Source organism: Hyaena hyaena, unplaced genomic scaffold, assembly GCF_003009895.1.
Source record: "Hyaena hyaena isolate Hyena2069 unplaced genomic scaffold, ASM300989v1 scaffold_89, whole genome shotgun sequence".
Taxonomy (NCBI): domain Eukaryota; kingdom Metazoa; phylum Chordata; class Mammalia; order Carnivora; family Hyaenidae; genus Hyaena; species Hyaena hyaena.
The window spans coordinates 1,085,830-1,109,026 of NW_024080719.1; the positions used below are offsets into that span (position 1 = coordinate 1,085,830).

The 23,197-nt window shown below is 38.5% G+C and overlaps 1 protein-coding gene across 1 annotated transcript; it reads left to right on the forward strand.

Annotated features, from left to right (window-relative positions):
• The first annotated feature begins 16,701 nt into the window (after positions 1-16,701).
• On the forward strand, positions 16,702-17,846 carry LOC120233225 (high mobility group nucleosome-binding domain-containing protein 4-like). Its single transcript, XM_039234372.1, has 2 exons — positions 16,702-16,832; positions 17,501-17,846. Exons 1-2 carry the CDS (start codon positions 16,702-16,704, stop codon positions 17,844-17,846), a joined length of 477 nt encoding a protein of 158 aa, XP_039090303.1.
• The last annotated feature ends 5,351 nt before the right edge of the window (positions 17,847-23,197 follow it).

The window sequence follows — 23,197 nt, forward strand, 5'->3', positions numbered from 1 at the left end:
TAATAAAAACAGAGCAAGGACCCTTACTTGGGGCTCTTGTCTCCTCTCGGACATTAGCCTCTCTTACATTTTCAATCCTGCATCCTGCTCTCTTGCTGAACAAGAGAGAACTGCAGACCCAGAGTCTATGACAAATCACCACACAACTGCAACCAACCACTTTATAGGGTTTTCCCTCTCTGTCAGTGTTACAGAGCCTTACCTAGCTTCCCTAGTTTCTTGTCATCAACCTTAATTTGGTTGATCTGGTGTTCAGCACAAAGGGCCTCCACCAACTTGACATACATAGGCTCATCACAGTTGAATGCAAGCACACAAATATGGCCTTGGCAGTTGTCTAAGACTGAGAGATTTGCAAATTCCACATGCTAGGCCATCATGGATGAAGGCGGTCTTCAGCACCTCTTGCAAAGCAGTGTTAACCTCCACTGCACCTCCAGCAACAATGCCTTCCTCAGCCATGGCTGGTGTTGAATTGTGGATGGAGCCAAATCTAGACTGCACTGGAGCCCCCACTCTGCACAACTCAGCGGCAGGGAAAGAGCAGGTGTGAGGAAGTATTTCTATGAATCCTGGCACAATTGGTCACATGAGAATTTGGAACCAATTTCTGGCAAGGCAATAAAAGAACTATGACTGGTTTAGACTAGCTATCTGGGGTAGATTAAATTTCAGGGTAATTATTTATACTCAGTAAGATTTAAGATACTGCTTTTGTTGAGATTTCCTTAGTTTCTCCTTAAATTGTCCATAAATTACAATTATTAAATTGTATCACTAAAGAGATACCAATTAATCTTTTTGCTCATCTGTGTTGATAAAGAGCTCTTTTTCTTCCCTCAAGCTGTGAAGTCATAACTGAGATGCTACTGTTTTTCTTTGATAACCTATAAGGAAATGGATATCTGATTAGTTGGCTTGTAAACCAACAGATAATATAATGAAAAACATCTAGGAGATAAATGAACTCACATTAACTATGGCATACACATATGAAACAGTTTAGTCACATTTAATTCAGGATGATTCAGGCCCAGAATTAATGCTATAATTGAACTCAAAACAGCAGGGGGTGGGAGAGGGGCATTGTGACCTTGTCTTGATTCCAGAAAGACAGATAGTAAAATTATACAGTGTCACTTGAGCTTATCTAGCATCACTATAAAGACTACAAGAACCTGCAGTGAGGGGTGATGAGAAGTAGTTCATTATCTCTGAGATTACAAATGGCAGGCTTTCAGGTGAAGAGTCACACTGTTCCTGTCCATCAGCACGCCTGAGTGAGTAGTACCACATATGTGACAGGAGAAAGCCTAAACCTTTCACTTGGAAAAGAAGAAAAGAGGTGGGTGCCTGAGTGGCTCAGTCGGTTAAGCATCCAACTTCTGCTCAGGTCATGATCTTGCAGTTCGTGAATTCCAGCCCCACATCAGGCTCACTTCTGTCAGCACAGAATCTGCTTTGGGTTCTCTGTTCCCCCCTCTCTCTCCTCTCCCCTTTTTCAAAAATAAATAAGAACATTAAAAAAAGAAAAAGAAGAAGTAGTAGTAGTAGTAGTACCAGTAGTAGTAGTAGTAGTAGTAGTAAAGAGATTAAAGAAGTTCAATTCCCACCAAGATCATAATTTCCAGACACCTAAACTAGTTTGTATCTAGTTTATCTTCATCCCTTCATTCCTAGCAGGCCAAACAAAGGTGTGACAGAGCTATATACTATTAAACACTGAATAATTCTTGAATGAAAGCACTGAAAAGAATTTGTTTAAGGGAGGTTATTTTTCACACATGTTAAAGGGAAAAGTGAGTGTACAAATTCTAAAGTGAAAGAAAAAATATACTACTAAATGTAAGGAACCCATGTTTTCCCCTTGAATAATTGATTTCATTAGATATATACTCGTTGAAGTGATTTTCAAACTTTTATGATCATAACCCACAATAAGATACACATTTTACACACACACACACACACACACAGACAAACATACTTTATTTTTTTTTAACTGAAACAAAAACTCAGGAAACAATAAACTTTCTAAGTATATCATAGTTCTTATTCTATTTCATTTAAATATAAGTGCTGATTAGGGCACCTGGGTAGCTCAGTAGGTTGAGCATCTGACTCTTGATTTTGACTCGGGTCATGATCCCAGAGTTGTGGGATCAAGCTGCAAGTCTGGTTCCAAGATGAGCATGGAGCCTGCTTATGATTCTCTCTCTCTCCCTCTGCCCCTCTCCATTGCTTGCTCTCTCTCTCTCTCTCTAATTTAAAAAAAAAATGTGCTGATTGACACCCAGTAAATTGATTTTATGACCTACTAATGGGTTTTCAACAATGTTGAAAAACATTGCTCTAAGGTAAATGGATTAAGAATGTCCTGACTCCCTAATACAAATCATGCCTCTGCTCCTCCTTAACATACAGTGGAGGGAAGGAGACTATTCCATAGACAATGGTGAGAAGTCGCTGAGCTGCTTAACCTCCAACTTTGATGTCCAAGTTTTACCTTCCCTTTGGGAGCTCATAATGCTGCCACAATCAAGCTGGACTCAAGGAGACCTCCTCACTTTTAGCCTCTGGTCTAAGGAAGACAGAACTCTTCACTGAACTCCCAGTGGCCTAGTTGTATCAGGTTGAAACACTTAAATAAGATTTTACCAAAAGCTGAGAGACAACAAGAGGGAAATGAACACAAAGAGTAACATGATCCTAGACAATCGTCTAGTAAAGATAAGGCTCATTTATCTTCAGTTTTTACAGAGGCCACCTTTTCATTTCCTTCTGGGAGGGCCTTGAAATGAACTCTCAAGAAAACAACTAAGTGACTCCCAGCCAAATACCTGCAGTTCCTCCTCCAGCCTCTGTAGCTTCTGATTTCCTATTCATTTCCCACCTCCTCTGATACTTAGCACAGTGAAAGTCCAAATCTTTGGTTGAGGCCTTCACCCCCAACCTCAGGAGTATGACCTTGCTCTGTGGCTTTATCTTTCTCAGACTATTGGGCAACAACTTTACATTCTTAGAAGAGATATATGTACTCTTTCTGTGAGTATCCAAAGGACTAATTAAAATAATTATGTTTGAATTTCCAGAAAGTGAATGAATTTACCCTGGCCCTTCTTTTTGTTTTTAATGTTTATTATTTCTGAGAGAGAGAGAGAGAGAGAGAGACAGGGTGTGAGTAGAGGAGGGCAGAAAGGGAGGGAGACACAGAATCAGAAGCAGGCTCCAGGCTCTGAGCAGTCAGTACAGACCCCAACATGGGGTTCAAACTCAGGAACCTTGAGATCATGACCTGAGCCAAAGATGGATGCTCTACCAACTGAGCCACCAAGGTGCTCCACCCTGGCCCTTCTTAAATATCATAAACTCAGATGGAAAAGACATTATTCATAATTAGAGCAGCAAAAATACCATGCTTCTCAATTTTAGCCTCCCCCACTTTTTTCCTTTTTTTTTTATGTTTATTTATTTACTTTGAGAGAGAAAGAGCAAGCACAGGGGAGGGGCAGGAAGGAGAGAGAGAATCCCAAGTAGGCTCTGTGCTGTCAGTGCAGAGCCTGAAGCAAGGCCCAATCCTATGAACAGTGAGATCATGACCTGAGCTGAAATCAAGAGTCAGATGCTTAACTGACTGAGCCACCAGGCACCCCCACCTTTTTCCTTCTTAAGAGTATAGACTTTAGAGTCAAGTATGAAGTCCAATTCTCCTTACCTTAAAGGGCAAGTTTCTTATTCTCTCTGAACCCCAGTTTACTCATCCATAAGATAGACTAAGTAGTACTCACTTTCCAGTATTGTAAAAAATAATTAAGGGGCACCTGGGTGGCTCAGTCCATTAAGTGTCCAACTTTGGCTCAAGTCATGATCTCCTGGTCTGTGAGTTCAGTCTCTGCATAGGGCTCTGTGCTGATAGCTCAGAGCCTGGAGCCCACTTCAGATTCTGTGTCTCCCTCTCTCTCTGTCCTTCACCTGCTTGTGCTCTGTCTCTTTCTCTCTCAAAAATAAACATTCAAAAATGTAATAAAAAAAAGAATTAAGTGAGCTAGTCCTGACATATGTATAATTCACTCAGCAAATGATCAGTAAATAATAGCTGTTGCTTATCTTAGGCCTGTTGGTAACAGACTAAGAAAGCAAACATTGTCAACTCCTTACTTAACAACGAAATCATTTCAGACTGCCTACTTCCTGGTTTGACATTCTTCTTGGGGAATATCTAGATATACCTGTATCTAGAAGGATACTGGTCTGCTAACTGCTGCTATGACAGAAATTTGATTGTAAGTGTAGTGGATAAAAAAGAAGACAAAAGGGCAAATATAGGTATCCATATGTTTCTTTCTGTTCCTATCACACCCAATTTAAGGCCTCAAGAGTCTCTATTACAAGGAGTCGTGCCTCCAGTCTACCTCCCACCAATAAAACTTGTGATGCCAGATGGATTTCCTAAAGCACAGTTCTACTTGTGCCACTTTGATGCTTAATGAATTTTCTTGGCTTCCCACAACTGACCAAAGGAACTCTGAACTGTATATTTTGTTATTTGTGTACCTGAAGAAGTAAAAGGCTCTAACTTATTTTCATGGGTTTTTTAAAATTTTTTAACGTATATTTATTTTTGAGAGACTGAGAGACAGAGTATGAGCAGGGAGAGGAGATACAGAATCTGAAGTAGGCTCCAGGCTCTGAGCTGTCAGCATTGAGCCCAATGTGGGGCTACAACTCACCAATCATAAGATAATGATGTAGGCTGAAGTTGAATGCTTAATGGATCCAGGTGACCCAGTGCCTTTGTTTAAAAAAAAAAAAATTAAAAAAATTTTATTGTTGAAGTCAGTTTGCTTCTTCATATTTAATATTTTTCCTAAATTGGATGGTAGGTACATAAGTTTTTCTTTTTTGTTGTTATTATTGCAGTAAGCAGTTAGTCCTCATTTCCCTTTCCCACCCCTGTTCTTCCTGCCCTGGGGAACCACTAATATGTTTTCTGTCAGGATTTGTAAGTTCTGGTTATTTCAATAAATGGAATCATGTAAAATGCAGCCTTTTTTGTCTGGATTTCTTCACTTAGAACAATGTTTACAAGGTTCATCTATGTTGTAGCATGTACCATTCTTTTTTATGGCTGAATAATATTCCACTGTATGGCTATACCAACTTTTGTTTATATACTTATCTGTTGATAGACTAAAGGGTTATTTTCTCCTTCTGGCTACTGTGAATAGTGGTGTTATGAGTATTTGTGAGAAAGATTTTATTTGAATGCCTGTTTTAAATTCCTTAGGTTATATATCCAGGAGTGGAACTGCCAGGTCATATGGAAATTCTATATCTAACATTTTGGAAACCTGTCAATTTGTTTTGCGAAGTCACTACACCATTTTACATTCCTGTTAATAGTATATAAATGTTCTGAGTTCTTAACACCTTCACCAACATTTGTAATTCCCTGACTTTTTTGTTATAGTCATAATAGTCGGTGAAAGATTTTGATTTGCATTTCCCTAATGATCACTGATGTCATTGAGTTTTACATGTATTTTTGGCCATTTGTATATCTTTTTTCAGAGAAATATCTACTCAGATCTTTTGCCTATTTTTAATTGAATTATATGTCTTTTAGTATTGACTTGTTAGCATTCTTTATGTATTCTTTATACAAATCCCATATTCAATATATGATTTGTAAATATTTTCTCCCATTCTGTGGATTATCTTTTTACTTTATTAACAGTGTCATTTGAATCAGAAAAGTTTTTAATTTTGATGAAGCTCAATTTATCTGATTTTTTTGTTTGTGCTTCTAGTGTCACATCTAAGAATCAATTAACAAATTGGATGTCAGTAAGACTTATCTCCATTTTTTAAAATGTTTATTTATTTTTGAAAGAGAGAGAGAAACAGAACATGAGAGGGGGTGAGGCAGAGAGAGAGACAGAATCTGAAGCAGCCTCCAGGTTCTGAGATGTCAGCCCAAGCCCGCCGCAGAGTTCTAACTCACGAACTGCGAGATCATGAACTGAACCAAAGTCGGGAGCTAACCTGATTGAGCCACCCAGGCACGCCCCCCTAGTGTTTTCTAAAAGTTTCATCATTTTAGCTGTTAAATTCAGGTCGTTAGTCCATTTTGAATTAATTTTTATATACAGTCATCCTAACACATGTGGCTATCCAGTTGTCCAACATCATTTGTTAAAAAGACTCTTTTTTCTCCATTGAATGATCTTGGCATTCTTTTCAAAATTCAGTTGACTATAGATAGATGGTTTTACTTGTATTTAAGTAATCCACACACCCAATGTGGAGCTTGAACTCATAACCCTGACATCAAATTCGCACATTGCACTGACTGAGCCAGCCAGGTGCCCCTTACTAAATTTTTTCCTACGTTATTCCTTTTGATGTTACTGTAAGTAGAATTTGTTTTAAGTGGGCTCCACACCCAATGTAGGGCTTGAACCACAACCCTGAGATGAAGAGTTTCATGCTCTACCAGCTGAGCCAGCCCTGTGCCCCTTAAAATAAAATTTTCTTAATTTCATTTTCTGAACATTCTTTGCTTGTGTCTAAAAATACAATTGATTTTTATATATTGCTCTTGTATCCTTCAGCCTTACTAAACTAGCTTATGAACTCAAATAGTTTTTATGGTGGATTTTTTATTATCTATGTACAAGATTATATCATCTGTGAATATAGTTTTACTTTTTCCTTTCCAATCTGAATGCCTTTTATTTCTTTTTCTTGCCTAATTTCCTGCTAGAACCTTCAATATAATGTTGACTGGAAGTAGCAAACGTAGTCATGTTTATCTTCTTTGGTGGGGTTTCACAGTTGCTTTTTTTTTTCAATTAATTGATTTTTTTTTTAGCAATCTCTATACCTAATGTCAGGCTCAAACTCATGATTTTGAGATCAAGAGTTGTATGCTCTTCTGACTGAGCCAAACAGGTGCCCCCATAGATGCTTTTTATCAAGTTGAGGAAGTTTCCTTCTATTCCTATCTGTTAAGTGTTTTTATCATGAAAGGGTATTGGATTTTGTCCATTTCTTTTTGAATTCATTAAATGACCATATGGGTTTTTTTCCTTTTAATTGTGTGAATATGGTGCATTACATTTACTAATTTTGGGATATTAAACCAATCTCACTTTCCTGAAATATACTCCATTTAGTCATGGTGTATAATTCTTTGTATATATTATTGAATTCAGCTTGCTAGTATTTTGTTGACGTTTTTTGTGTTCATATTCATAAAAGATAATAGGTTTTGGATTTTTTTTGTGTGTGACATTTTTGTCTAGTTTTGTTACCAAGGTACAATAGTTTCATAGAATGAGTTAGAAAATGTTACCTCATCTATTTTTTTAAGAGTTTGTGAAGAATTGGTAATTAATTCTTGAAATGTTTGGTAGAATTTATTAGTTAAGGGTTCTGAACCTTGGGCTTTTATTCATGGGTAGATCTTTTTATTACTAACATTTTTTAGGTGTCTGTTAAGACTGTTTCTTAAGTCAGTTTTGGTACTTTGTTTCTTTATAGAAATTGCTCCATTTTATCTAAGTCATCTAATTTCTTGGCATACAATTGTTCATAGTATTCCTCTATAATACTTTTTATTTCTGTAAGGTCAACAGTAAGATTCCTTATTCATTTCTGATTCTATTTTTACCTTGGTCAATCTAGTTAAAGGTTTGTCAATTTTTTTATCTTGTCAAAGGGCCAGTTTTTGTTTTGTTTTTATTTTTGTTTTTCTATTCCCTATTTCATTCATTTCCTCTCTAATCTTTATTTCCATCCATCTGCTTGCTTACAATTTAGTTTGCTCTTCTTTTACTTGTGTCTCAAGGTGGGAGGTCAAGTTGTTGATTAAACATCTTTCTTCTTTTTTAACATTGGCATTTTCAGCTGTAAATTAACTTGTAAGCACTGCTTTAGCTGCATCCCATAAGTTTCATTTGTGCTTTCATTTTCATTCATCTCAAAGTATTTTCTAATTTCTCTTTTTTTTTCTCCTTTGACCCTTTGGGTATTTAGGAATGCGTTGTTTAATTTCAATGTACTTGCAAGTTTCCCAAGTTCTTTTTATTACTGGTTTTCAATTTTATTCCATTCTTACTAGAAAACAAATTTTGTATTATTTCTATCCTCTTAAATGTATTTGTTTGTTTTTATGGCTTAGCATATGATCTGTCCTGGAGAATTTCCCATCTGCACTTGAAAAGATTGTGTATTCTGCTATTGTTGGGTGGAGGGCTCTATAGATGTCCATCAGACCTAGTTTGTTTATAGCATTGTTCAAGTCTTCTGTTTTCTTGCTGGCCTTCTATCCAATTGTTCTATAAATTCTTTTTTTTTTTTTTTTTCTGAGAGACAGAGACACAGCATGAGCAGGGGAGGGTGAGAGAGAGAGGGAGACACAGAATCCAAAACAGGCTCCAGGCTCTGAGCTAGCCATCAGCACAGAGCCCGACATGGGGCTCAAACCCACAAACCATGAGATCATGACCTGAGCCAAAGTCGGACGCTTAACCAACTGAGCCACCCAGGCACCCCTGTTCTATCAATTTTTGAAAGTGGAGTATTGAAGTCTCCAACTATTATTGTATACTATTTCTCCCTTCATTTCTGTCAGTTTTTGCTTAATGCATTTTGATGATCTGTTGTCAGATGCATATATGCCTATAGCTGTTATAGCTTCCGGACAGATTAACTCATTTATCATTATGAAATGTCCCTCTTAATCTCTAAAAACATTTTCTGTTAATAGGCTTTAAGTCCATTTTGTCTGACATTAGTACAATTACTCCAACTTTCTTTTGTTGTTTGCATGATATACCCTTTCCATTCTTTTACTTTCTATTTGTATACTGGAATCTAAACTGTGTCTCCTGTTGACAGCATATAGTTGGATTTTTTTAAAAATCCAGTCTGACAATTTTTCATTCACATGTAATGTTGTTAAATTGGATTTACACTTGCCATTTTAATTTTGTTTTCTATATGCCTTGTGTGGTTTTGTTCCTCTAACTTATTTTCTACTGTGTGTTTCAAGAGGGGTAACCTGAGTTACTCCCAAGCCAGTATATCCTGAGTTTCCAACACAATGTTGAATTTAGCAGTAGAGACACTAGGTGATAAATACATCAGAGTCTGGCCCGGTGGTTCTTAAAACATAGATTCCAGACCAGCAGAATCAACAGCACTTGGGAATTTGTTAGAGGAAAAAAGTTAATTGCTGTGCTCAAACTTAGGTTTGAATCCCAGCTCCACACTTACAGCTATGAAGTTCAATAAGCCGCTGAGTCTTATTTCCACCAACAACTTATCCTACAGTGTTGTGAGGGCTAATAGAGATTAGCAAGATAATGCAAATTACTACTAGATTAGGACTTCCTTAATGTTAATTTTCTTTCCCATTACTATAAAATAATAAAGGCGTCTACTGTTTTCTCAGTATTTTCAGTGTAACTACCAGGAACTTAAATTATTGAAACCACTTCTCATTTCAGCAACTGTTAGAAGGAAAAATGCAGAAATAGGAATAGGAATAGAAAACATGAGGTTGTTTGGTACTTTACCAAAGAAAAAGAGAAATCCAGTCTGAGCTCATCTTTCAAACTGCTCAGAAAAATTAGGTGGCAATTTAAATACCTCACTGGATACTGGTATATGCTGAAGGCCTGAAATTATGGCAGTTAAAATAAATCACTGTTCTATGTACTTTTTCACTTTCACCGAGAGCATGACAATAATCCTGTGTGGTGGAGAGGGCAGGCATTACTATCTCCATTTTCCAGGGACCTAAAACTCAGAGGGATTAAGTGCCTTGTCTGTGATTGCATGACTAGATGGTGGGGAAGTTGGGACTGAAGTCATGTCAATGAATTGCAAATATCATAATATCACAACTTTTGAGAAGGCCTCAAAAAAAAGAACCTACTGAGGGATACAGAGGTCACTATGTATCTACATAACACTACTGAGTAAATAAATATCTGATTTATAAGTAGAAATTTTGTGCAATAAATACCACTGCCTACATCCTATTTAAGAGGATCTCCATGCTGTTACAGAAGAGATTTGTGCTATTTGCAATACTGGTTTTTGGAATAGAAGGTAGGAAGTGTGTATGTGAATATTCATTCTGACCAAAAGTTTAAACAACAAGCACAATGTTTTTGAAATCTTTGTATTTGACTTGATTGTACATGGGTTTTATGGTAATATACACATTGCTGTTTTAGTGTACCATTTGAAAGTGTCACTGAGTGGAATGCATATATAGATTAGGTAATGTGCAAGTATATAGGACCTTCATTATTCAATCTCTATAGCATACTAAAATTTTTGAGGGAAGATCCTAGGTTTCTCCCCCTGATTTCACTGTGCCCACCACTAATGAGTGAACAGGCACATAAATGAGTAAACAAATGCTTTTTTAAAAAAATCATCCTTTGTTTACTTTCCGTTTTGTCAAAAGTACCCTTCTCTATTTCTGACCCTTGAGGTCGCTATTGTCTCCCGTTAGTCAAAATATTTCCATCTAGGTCCAGACTTCATTCTCTCTCAAATCAAGATCTTTCTTCCCCAGACCACTGCTTTATACCCTAAGAGACAGATCAAAGTGATTCTCACAGTAATTTGTATACTACGTTGGTGAACCCTGAGCAGCTCACCTGAATTTGCTTATCAACATTTCCAGTACTCTACTCATTTCTTTTTTTTCTCTATGAGAGAGAGAGAGAGAGAGACAGCGTGAGCAGGGGAGGGTCAGAGAGAGAGGGAGACACAGACTCTGAAATAGGCTCCAGGTTCCGAGCTGGCAGTCAGCAAAGAGCCCGACGCGGGGCTGGAACCCACGAACCTCAAGATCATGACCCAAGTGAAAGTCAGACGCTTAACCGACTAAGCCACCCAGGCACCCCTCTACTCATTTCTTATGAACCAAGTTTCTAATCAAAATCAGCACATTCAAGATTCTTCCAAGACTTTTATTTCTGCAGCTCCTTTAACACATTCATGACAGTGTTCCACATTTTATTATTACTTTATTTTTTAAAGTTTATTTGTTTATTTTTAATACTCTCGACACCCAATGTGGAGCTCTAACGCATGACCCTGAGACCAAGAGTTGAATGTTTTTGTAACTGAGCCAACCAGGCACCCCACAGTGTTCCATAGTTTAATAGAGAGCTGAATTTTGTGATTAGCCAGTTAAGAAAAAAAATTAAGTCTATACAATTTTTGAAATATTTAGTTAGTTTATTTATTTATTTTTGAGAGAGAAAGTAAGCAGTGAAGGGGAAGCGAGAGAGGAGAGAGAGAATCCCAAGTAGGCTCCATGCTGTCAGCACAGAGCCTGACGTGGGGCTGGAACTCTCCAACTACAAGTTCATGACCTGAGCTGAAATCTAGAGTCAGATGCTTAACCAACTGAGCCACCCAGGTACCCCTATACAATTTTTTAAAAAGTAGGCTATATGCCCACTGTGGGGCTTGAACTCAAGATCCCAATATATTGATCGTGCAAGCTCTATTGACTGAGACAGCCAGGAATTCCTATACAATTCTTATTGATGTGTTGTAAATGTATTGCTAATGAATGACTGTTGAAAATAAATTCTCTTTTTGGGTAAGAAGGTGAGGGCAGTGAGAAAGAAAGGAAAAACTTTTGAGTATCGACTTTGTATCAGGTACGTATTTAATTTGCACAAATCCCTTATAGGTAAGGCAGACAGAAACTGGTTGCTCTTAAATACCCACTCTTCCCTTCTTGAAAAGTAACACAATTTTTGGTGGGCACATGGCTGTACAGCTAAGATTTATAGTTCCCACCCTCTCTTGCAGCTATGAACAACAAAGTGATATGAGCAGAAGAGAGGTGTAGAGCTTGAGGATGGTACTCTGTAAGGTAACAAATGTGTCTACCTCCTTGCTTTTCCCTTTCCTTACTCGAGTAAATGTTAATGTTTTGACAGGGACCACATGGATGAGAGTAACACTTTATGGCTCTGGTATAGCAATAAGACTGATGGAAGAGCATTGAAATCTATGTCCCCAACACTATGAAGCCTATGCATCAGCCCTGGACTGTATATACTGGGACATTCTCATACGTAAGAAATACTTTCTATCAGTGGTGCCTGGGTGACTCAGTCAGCTAAGCATCCTGCTGTTGGTTTCGGCTCAGGTCATGATCTCACAGGTTCATGAGTTCGAGCCTTGCAGCTGATAGTGAGGAGACTCCTTGGAATTCTCTCTCTCTGCCTGTCTCTGCCCCAACTCTGCTCACATGCTAGCAGTCTCTCTCTCTCAAAATAAAGAAATAGACTTAACAAAATAATTTCTACCTTGTTTATGCCACTGTTACTTAAGTCTTTGTTATGGCTTCTGAACCAGAGTTCCTTAACTCTTTATGCGATCTATGCGAGTGGAGCTCCCTGGAGTTGTGCAACATCGTGGCTCTGAACTGGACTTCCAAGTAATAGAGTAAGAAGGACACAAATTCAGAAAGATTAAAAACTTTTCTGAAGTCAAACTACTACATAAGGTGAAAATGAACCTAAGTCTATATGATACCAAATAGTGACAATAGTAGATACTAGCCCTCGATTTTCACTTTGTGAAATGTTGGCCAGAAGGAAAGTTTTACCACTTATATTCTTACAGTGGTTTCAATTCCCACTCAAAATAGCAATAATAATTGTGTGGGTATCAAAACAAGAAGGGCTTATCCTCTGGATGTGTGCTCTTCTTAGTACTAACAATGATAGGGAATCTAGTTTTATTGTACCACAGTATTTTCATAATGACATTAATATCACAGTGTACAGGTAAAATCTCAGCTTTCCCACTCAGCTTTCCTGCTCTGCTTCCTAGAATACCCTTCCTTGTATCTGCCATCCACAACAAACCATGCAAACCATGTGAGCAGGGCATATGACCCCAACAAGAACACACTTGAAATTTAACAAGATTACAGATAGAGAGGTATTGACAAGAGTGTGACTGAGCAGCTGATATTTATATTGGAGAGAGAGAGAAAAGGAGAGTTAATAGTTACTGAGTGTCTCCTACATGCTAAGCCCTGTGCTAGGCTTCTAACTCATACTGTATCACTTAAACTTTGCTATAACTCCAGGAAGGTAGGTATTATTTCCACTTGGCTGTGACAAAACAAAGACAATATAAAGTCACATGGCAGCTGACAAAGCAGTGATTTGAAACCAGATCTGAGTAAAAAATCCATGTTCTTTCCACTACATCTTGCTGCCTTTAGATGCTTTAAAGCCTTGGGGCACCTGGCTGGCTCAGTCATTAGAGAATGACTCTTGATCTTGGGGTTGTGAGTTTGAGCTCCACTTTGGGTGTAGACATTACTTAAAAACATATATTTTTTAATCTTTAGTTTTAAAGTCTTTTCAAAAATAATTTTCTCACTTTTAAATACATCATCCCCTTTATATAACTCTGCAGATTATTTTGGGATGATTAAGAAATTTACCAGGCCTTTAATATGTTTGGCATGTCCAATAAAATATTAGTAGCATTCAGAAAATACAGCCGATTCTTGGTTGTAGTGTAATAAAAGATGCCAGTTGGCAACAAGGTACAGAGCTTATGTCAGAATGCAAATCAGCATACTACTGCCTTAAGAGACCAAGTTTTACTATGGAAAAAAAAAGCCAGCTGAATAGTGTGTTTAGTGACACAATTGTTTTCATTCTGTCAAAAACTCCTTATCTCATTGCCAATTGGTAATAGTTTGTTGACTGGTAATCCTGATGACTACATTTGGGGAAGCACTAGTGTGGAGTACATTTCAATAATCCCACCTACAATACAATGAGACCTCATTATTTTAAAAAATTTTTTAAAAAGTTATTTCTGAGAGAGCGAGAGAGAGAGAGAGAGAGAGAGAGAGAGACAAACAGCATGAGCAGGGGAGGGTCAGAGAAAGAGGGAGACACAGAATCTGAAGCAGGCTCCAGGCTCTGAGCTAGCTGTCAGCACAGAGCCCATCGTGGGGCTCAAACCCACAAACCGTGAGATCATGACCTGAGCCAAAGTCAGAAGCTTAATCGACTGAGCCACCTAGGCGCCCCAAGAGACCTCATTATTATGCACTATTTTCACTTTGTAAATAGAAAAGCAAGAAGAAAGCTATCTTCTCAAAGAAAATATGTAATCTGCTCTAACCTAAAAATATTAACCAGGATTTATCCATTAGTTGAGTCATTCACTTATTCATCTAAGACTAGTATATAAAGAAAGATATTTCTTCTGCCTTCTGCTCAGAGTCTGCTTTCTGCCCAGAAGGGGTAGGATAGTTAAGCACTAATTTTCTTTTTTTTTTTTTTAATGTTTTTTTTTATTATTTCTGGGAGAGAAAGACAGCATAAACAGGAGAATCAGAGAGAGAGGGAGACACAGACTCTGAAACAGGCTCCAGGCTCTGAGCTGGCCGTCAGCACAGAGCCCGACACAGGGCTCGAACCCACGAACCGCGAGATCATGACCTGAGCGAAAGTCGGACGCTTAACCGACTAAGCCACCCAGGCGCCCCAAGCACTAATTTTCTTATCTTCAAAATATAACCAGAATTTTCAGTGTATCCCTTTACCCATGGCAACTGAATTTCACTACTCCAGAGGATGTTATTTACATGTTAATCTCCATAAATTAGGGTGCTGTTTCCACCACTCTCCACACTCTGAACTTCCTCTATCTCCCTAAACCAAGCTACCATCATCTCTTTTAACTTCTTAATTCTCTTCTTGCTCTACTACATTGTATTATCCACACAAGAGCTGGAGTGTCACTCCACTGCTCCAAAATCTCCATTGGCTTCTCAGCCTATTCAGAAAAACATCCAGGGGCGCCTGGGTGGCTTAGTCGGTTAAGCGTCCAACTTTCGCTTAGGTCATGATCTCGCGGTTCGTGGGTTCGAGCCCCGCGTCGGGCTCTGTGCTGACTGCCAGCTCAGAGCCTGGAGCCTGTTTCAGTCTGTGACTCCCTCTCTCTCTGACCCTCCCCTGCTCACGCTGTCTCTCTCTCTCTCTCTCTCTCCTAGAAATAAATAAAACATTTAAAAATTAAAAAAAAAAAGAAAAAGAAAAACATCAAAACATCCAGAGTCCTCATGGTAGCCTGCAAGCCCCACATTATCTCAAGCAGACAACAAAGTCATTTTCTCAAACTGATAGGGGATAGGACTGAATTGGGGATGGGAGGAACATGGTGAGGGATGGGAATGGTCAGACATTGAAAAGCAGGGGAAAGGTAGCTGACAGGGATCCTAAGAACCCACGTGAGATGTGATACCATTAATTTCTAATAGTTCCAGCCTGAAATATGCAGCCTGGAACTATTAGGCATTAGATAATCTCTATCTTTTAGATGCTCTCTAATCATGCTATGAAGGTAAGGGTAAATGAAAGGTTAGTGAAAATGCATGTCAGTTTTTGCTGCAAAACAAATTCTCCCAATAGTCCAGGACTTAAAACAATAAATATGTATTATTTCTCACGATTCTAACGTTTATTTATTTATTTTGAAAGAGAGATTATGAGCAGGAGAGGGGCAGAGAGAAAGCATCCCACTAAAAGTGCAGAGCCTGATGCAGGGCTTGAACCCACGAACCATGAGATCATGACCTGAGCTGAAACCAAGAGTCCGATGCTTAACTGACTGAGCCACCCAGGAGCCCCTATATCTCATGATTCTACATGTCAGCAGGTGGCTCTTCTGTTCTAGGCCAGCTCAGTTGGATGAAATGGTCTAGAATGGCCATATTCAAATACCTGATAATTGACAGACTGGTTGTTCTGGAAGGACCTCAGCTGTGACTATTTATTTCTACTTTAAAAGGTCTCTCAGTCCCCAGCCAGCTAGCTCAGGCTTCTAAGTGAACTGAGTGTTCTAAAGAGCAGACAGCAAGCTCTGTATGTGCCAGCGTTTTTTTCAGTCATTACTTGAGTCATAGTTGCTAATGTCCCTTGACCAAAGCAAGTCACATGGTCAACCCCAGAGTCAGTGAAGGAGGGACTGAACAAGGTCAATACAGGGAGGAGAAAAAAAACTGGGGCCTGTAGAACCACAGAAGGCAGACTGAGTACTGAACTAGGCTTAGGGTTTTTTGGGCAGGGTCAGACAAGGCTACAGGGAAGTACAGAGTTTTGGTAAGGAAGTTTACTGATCAGATGAGCAACTACAGGCTCCAGCTGAGAGGAAAAGGAAATGAGATCAGGAAGTGTTTACACACTGGGAGAAAGTGATGTTAAATGATCCTGGAACCCATTGCAGTATCTGCTGTCATTTTCCCCATACCAATAAGCAATTCTCAGATACCAGCTGGATGTCCTACAATTGAACACAATTCTGACACAATCTACCCATAGAGTGATTCAGATCTTACAGGTGAAGTGCTCAGTCCTTCAAGACTGCCACCCACCTTCAGATGCTAATTGCCAAGTCCAGGTTGTCACTTGTTTCTGGCTGACTAAGGATCTGAGGTCCCAACAGTACCCTCCTTGGGTTCAATTAATTTGCTAGAGCAGCTCACAGAACTCCAGAAAACATTTTACTTGCTTTCCTAACTTAAGAAGTTAACTTTACTTACATTTAGATTATTGATTTATTATAAAAGGATATAACTCAGGAACAACCAGATGGAGGAGATGCATAAGGCAGGGTATGGGGAAAGGGTGTAAAACTTCCATGCTCTCTCCAAACACCGCTGTGTCCCCAGATCTTCACGTCTTCACCAACCTGGAAGCTCTCCAAACCCTGCCATCATGGGTTTTTAAAGAGGCTTCATTACATGGGTATGATCAATCACTGACCATTGGTGATTGAACTCAACCTCCAGCCCAACCTACAGGGAGGTCAGGGGGGTGGAATGGAAAACTTCAACCTTATAATCACATGGTTGGTTCTTCTAGAAACCAGCCCCTATCCTTAGGTGCTTCTAAATGTCACTATAAACAAAATGAGAGACACCTTTACTAGTCCCATCACCTAGGAGATTCCAAATGTTTTTGGAGACCTATACCAGCAACCCAGATGAAGATAAAATATGTATATTTCTTATCATACATTTCAATATCACAGATATATTAAAGAGAGTGAAGTTCTCCATCAGAAAGGACAGCTGTATTGGTAGCAGTGGGGAGAGAGCTGGGAGGATCAAAGAGAGAATGATATTTAATTATAAGACTATAGTCCATGCCAGCCCTGCCCCAGTTGAAGCTGGGAGCCCACATTTCTCAGAGGGTGTGGGGACTTCAGTCTCTGGAGAGTCAGCCCATGGTCTCCTGATAAGCTTCCTTTTTTTTTTTTAAGTCTTTTTTTTTTTTAAAGTAGGTTTCACACCCAGTTGAAGCCCGAATCAGCTCTTGAACTCAGGACCCTGAAATTAAGACCTGAGCTGAGATCAAAGTCGGACTTTCAACCACTAAAATACCCGGACGCCCCTCCTAAGAAATCTTTTTAGAAGCAGTGCGAGGAAGACAACGACCATCCCCTCCCTGGACTTACAAAGCCACCTGCCAACCACTGCTGCCACTAGGCCCAAGAGAAAGGCAAAAGGAGATGCTAAAGGTGACAAAGTGAAGGTGAAGGATGAGCTACAGAGTAGATCAGCACAGTTGTCTGCTAACCCCGGTTCTCCAAAACCAGAACCCAGGCCTAAAAAGGCCATTGTAAAGAAAGGAGAGAGGCTATCCAAAGGGAGAAAGGGGAAAGCAGATGGTGGCAAGGATGGGGGAAATTCTGCAAAGAGCCTAGATGTTTCCACAGTCCAGTCACAGAAAGCAGAAAACACCGGGAATACCAAGTGAAGTGTAACTTTTTGATAGCTCTGCGCTTCTAGTGACTTTACTGTTTCAAATACTATTTTTCTTCAGTCAAGTTTTATGAAAATGTAGAATTTGGTATTTTCTTTCAAACTTATGCTGTTAGCATACAAGACACATTGCTGTAGGGGCACCTGGGTGGCTCAGTCGGTTAGGTGTCCAACTTCAGCTCAGGTCATGATCTCATGGTTCATAGGTTGGAGCCCCGCATCAGGCTCTATTCTGACAGCTCAGAGGTGGGAGCCTGCTTCGGATTCTGTGTCTCCCCCTCTCTCGTCCCCTCCCCCGCTCACAATCTCTGACTCTCAAAAAATGAATAAAAATGTTTAAAAAAAAGACACGTTGTTGTCTTCTGTGAAAAGCGTAAACACCACTAATACAATGTCTTAGAAGCTGGATTGAAATGGAGATTTTCTATCCTGGTATTTTGAAGATTATTCTTGGTTCCCAGGAGAGATTTTCTGACATGCACACATGTCTTTGGCCTAGAAGCCATACAGCATAGGGAAGCAAAACTGCATGCCTTCTTTCCTGATACCATTGGCACATATACTTGACTCCCTGAAATAGTTAAGATATGGCTTTAGCACTCCTAAAATCCTGTGTCAGATACTCAGGCTTTTGGGTGATAACATCAAGATGGTGTTGCTCAAAAGAGCCAAGATTCCTGTTTGTAGTTTGTGCATCATCTCATTGATAATCTTTGAGTTTTTAGTTCCTTTCTTTCATGTCAGAGTTGACCTGTGAAAAGATCTTACATGCCTCATAGGAAATGTCCACCCCTTCTGGGAATTTGCTTGTTCAAAACAGCAACAGAAGACTGTTGGCTTCTGGGGAAACGGAGTTTAAAGTTGTCAGATGTTATGGCTTGTCAACCATGTCCTCCTGGAAGTAACAAGTTTTAAAAGTATCTTATAAAGCTGACTATAGGGGTGCGTGGGTGGCTCAGTCGGTTAAGCGTCCGACTTTGGCTCAGGTCATGATCTCACGTTTTGTGGGTTCGAGCCCTGCATTGGGCTCTGTGCTGACAGCTAGCTCAGAGCCTGGAGCCTGTTTCAGATTCTGTATCTCCCTCTCTCTCTGACCCTCCCCTGCTCATGCTGTCTCTCTCTCTCAGAAATAAATAAAAACATTTAAAAATTAAAAAAAAAATAAAGCTGACTATAAATTAGCTTGGTGGTAAGGGGGTCATTTCCTACCCAAAGTCATAGAGATATTCTTTACTGCATTGTAAACATTAAAAGTTTTGCTTCTCACATTTGTCTTTAGTCTTCCTTGAATTTTGTGAAACATATGAGATAGAAGCTTATTATAATACTTTCCCCATAGGGATAAGTGGTGGCTGTCAGCACCATCTTCTGGATAGTTCATTCTTTCCCCACTGATCTCTAATACCAGATCTTTTCATAAATGAGGTGTGTGTGTGTGTGTGTGTGTGTGTATCTGTTGATAGTTTCTATTCTGACTCACTGGTCAATTTGTCTAACCTCATGGCAACATATAATCCCGAGTACTGTAACTTTAGAAAATGGTCTTTTTTAAAATTTATTTATTTTGAGAGAGAGAGAGAAAGTGCAAGTGAGGGAGGAGCAGAGAGAGAGGAAGAGAGAGAGAATCCCAAGCGGATCTGCACCGTCAGCACAGAACCTGATGCAGGGCTTGAACTCATGAACTATGAGGTCATGACTTGAGCCAAGGTTGGACACCTAACAGAGCCACCCAGGCACCCTTAGAAAGTGACCTTGGTTATCTCAAAGCAAATCCCACATCCACCTCCACCTCCAAAAAAATCACTGAATTCTTCTTACTTGGGAATATCTTAGTTATTCTTAGCCATTTGCTCTTCCGTACAACTTTAAGAATTAGATTGACAAGTTCTAAGACAAAACAAAAATGCTGGAATTTTTATTGGATTGTATTGACTTTATAGAGTAATTACAATGTTGAGTCTTCTAATCCATGAACGTGATATAGCTCTATTTATTTTCCCTTTTTAAATATCTTTCAATAAAGTTTTATAATTTTCTTTCCCCGCCCCAAAAAAGAAAGAAAAACTATAACACTACAGGATTGGCAAATTAAAAACTTCCAAAAAAGCACACACTGGGATATTTTATAAATAATATTCACTTTAGGGGCACCTGGCTGGCTCAATCGGTAGAGTATGTGACTCCTGATCTTGGGACTGTAAGTTCAGGCCCCGTGTTTAGTGTAGAGATTCTTAAAAATAAAACCTTTTAAAAAATAATAATCACTTTAGAAATTTTTAATTTTTTAACAACAGCTTTTTCAGATATAACTCTCATACTATAAAATATCCCTTTTAAGGTATACAATTAAATGTTTTTTAGTAAATTCATAGTTGTGCAACCATCACCAATGTTATTATTTTTTAATTTTTTAAAAATAGACTCCACGCCCAATTTGGGGCTTGAACCCATGACCCTGAGATTAAATGCTGTATACTCCACTGACTAAGTCAGCCAGGCACCCCATCAACATGTTATTTTTATATATCTATTTTTAAATTATTCATTTTATATTTAATATCATAGGAAACGGCAAACACGGAAGAAAAAAGTAGTGACACTCTAGTACAACTGTGTTGATTTCCTCAGTCTGATATAGATGGGCTCATCATACAACCTGGGAGATTTTAAGTTGGTAAGTTTTTTGTATTTGATATCTTTTTATTTTTTTATTTTTTAATGTTTTATTTATTTCTAGGAGAGAGAGAGAGAGACAGCATGAGCAGGGGAGGGTCAGAGAGAGAGGGAGTCACAGACTCTGAAACAGGCTCCAGGCTCTGAGCTGGCAGTCAGCACAGAGCCCGACGNCAATGGATGCATTTGTTCAAAGGCCCTTTAGCAACTGCTTACTATATATCAGGTAGGGTAGATATTTTCCTGCTCCCAAAGTTACTACAGAAAAAACAAAAATTCTGTATAATGAGAAATTTAATTTTTTTTTTTAATTTATTTCTAGGAGAGAGAGAGAGAGACAGCATGAGCAGGGGAGGGTCAGAGAGAGAGGGAGTCACAGACTCTGAAACAGGCTCCAGGCTCTGAGCTGGCAGTCAGCACAGAGCCCGACGCGGGGCTCGAACCCACGAACTGCGAGATCATGACCTAAGCGAAAGTCGGACGCTTAACCGACTAAGCCACCCAGGCGCCCCTGTATTTGATATCTTTTATATTTTACTGTCTTTTGCCTTTTACATAGTTATAGTCAAGATGTATATAAATTTTGTATCCTGCATAGACTACTTTATCATAAGCATTTTCCATCTGTCTAAATGATGTTCATACTCATGATTTATAATGGCTGCATAATGGTATAGCAAATGGATGTATCATAATTTATGTAACTATTTCCTTATTTTAAAGCATTTGGTTTATTTCTAATCTTCTAATTCTATGATTAAGACTATGAATAAAATCTTTCTATATATATAGGTTTTTCCCAGTTTTGAATTATTTCTTTATATTTCCAGGACACTGATGGCTTTTGAATCACATTGACAAATTGACTTTTCAAATGGCTTATAACTGTAAAATGCCAACAAGTATGAATGAGAGAGCACCAGTTTCCCTGAAATCTGGTTAGGATTTAGTAATATCATTTAAGCATTTAAGATAATGTCATCAGTAAAAAGACACAAATTTGCATTACTTTATCACGATGAACAGAATGCAGAATTTTAAATTTTAGGATAACAAAGATTTCCTCAAGTTTCTTCATCTATGTAAGAAATTTCTAACCATATTAATAAATTCCCCAAGCTCCCAAACCAAAACTGCATTAAAATGCTATTCTTTCTAAAAGGGAATTACTTGTTCAAAACAGGAGGGGAGAAAAAAAGAAATAAACAAGATAAATAACAAGCTACTTTTGCCCTAAGTATATTTTTGGTTCCAGAAAACTGGACATTTACTTGGACAGACATTCTGGGTAACATGGATATAAATCCAATTCCAGGGTCCACAAAACGTGTGAAGTCTAATAGGAGATTCTCCCCTCAATACACTGTGACCTCAAAGAGCTACACCATTAAGAGCTGAATCTAGTAGGACATCTACAAGGAATTATAGCTGGGTTTGTACCTCCTGAGTTGCCCAGGAAGCCTAAAGCCAAAAAAGCTGGTTTAAATTCCCAGGAGGACTCTGGCAGAAGGATATGCATCTCCTTTCTGAAAGAGGGTATCTTCATCACAGGCCTCAAATTGTTCCCACAAATATTAGATTTCAAATGAAATGACCAGTACACAAAGACGACTAGAAACTCAAGGGAACTAGATTCTATGCAGAGAACCAGCAGAGAAATAGACAATAGAAACAGACTGATAGACTTCAGACACTGGATTATCATACAGTGACTGTAAAACACTTAACACTTATTGGATTTAAATCTACATTGAAGATGCCTGCAAAGAATAAGAAATTACAGTGACATAAATTGAAAAAGAACTAAATTAACCTTTTAGAAATAGAAGACACAGTAATCAAAATTCAAAAATCATTAGGTCAATTTAATAGATCAGTCACAGATGAGAAGAAAATTAATGGAAGGATTTAACAACTTTACTAGGTTTGATGTATTTGGACATCTTTCTGTTCCCTTTTGTCTGCATTTTGAAATTCTCAGATGGTTGAGACCCAATAACCTGATTTCACAAGTACTGTCCTGTCTTTTCTTCAACATAATTAAATTAAAGCTGATAATTGCAACATTTTAATGCAACAATGTCAAGGAACATTATTTCTTTTTAAAAGCTTTTATTACAAAACAAAGTTGAGGATTCAAATATGTACCTCTGACAAATCCCTTAGGTGCTGGTGTTGCTAGAAGAAACTGGGTGCAAATGACTTCATTAACACCTCCCCTGTGGCTTCTTTACTCTTGGGCAGAAAGAGGAATCAGACCAGGAGGAACACAAGTTTGGTTTTTATTCTGGAGTAGGTAGCCTGCGGGTCTATAACGTCTTCCACTGGGAAGGTTTTAAACTAGTGAACTGTCACCTATGAAGTAAACTTAGTAAAATTTACTGTAACGTATAAAATAGAGAGATTTTATTAGACTCAATAGTATATTTAGAAGGACTCAATGATTTACACTGGTCACTAGTTTTCACTCGTCTGCAGTGATACAAGAAAAATAAGTTCTAAGGGTGTTTTCATAAAAGCTGATTGATTTAAGAGAATTAACTTTTTAGAGGATACATTATTTTTATTTTGTAGGTCGAAATAATGTAAAATGAAGTGATGATGACAGTAAATGACAGTTGTCTTTTGCCTTTAACAGCTTAGTAAAATTTAAAAATTGCAGTTCTGGTTCCA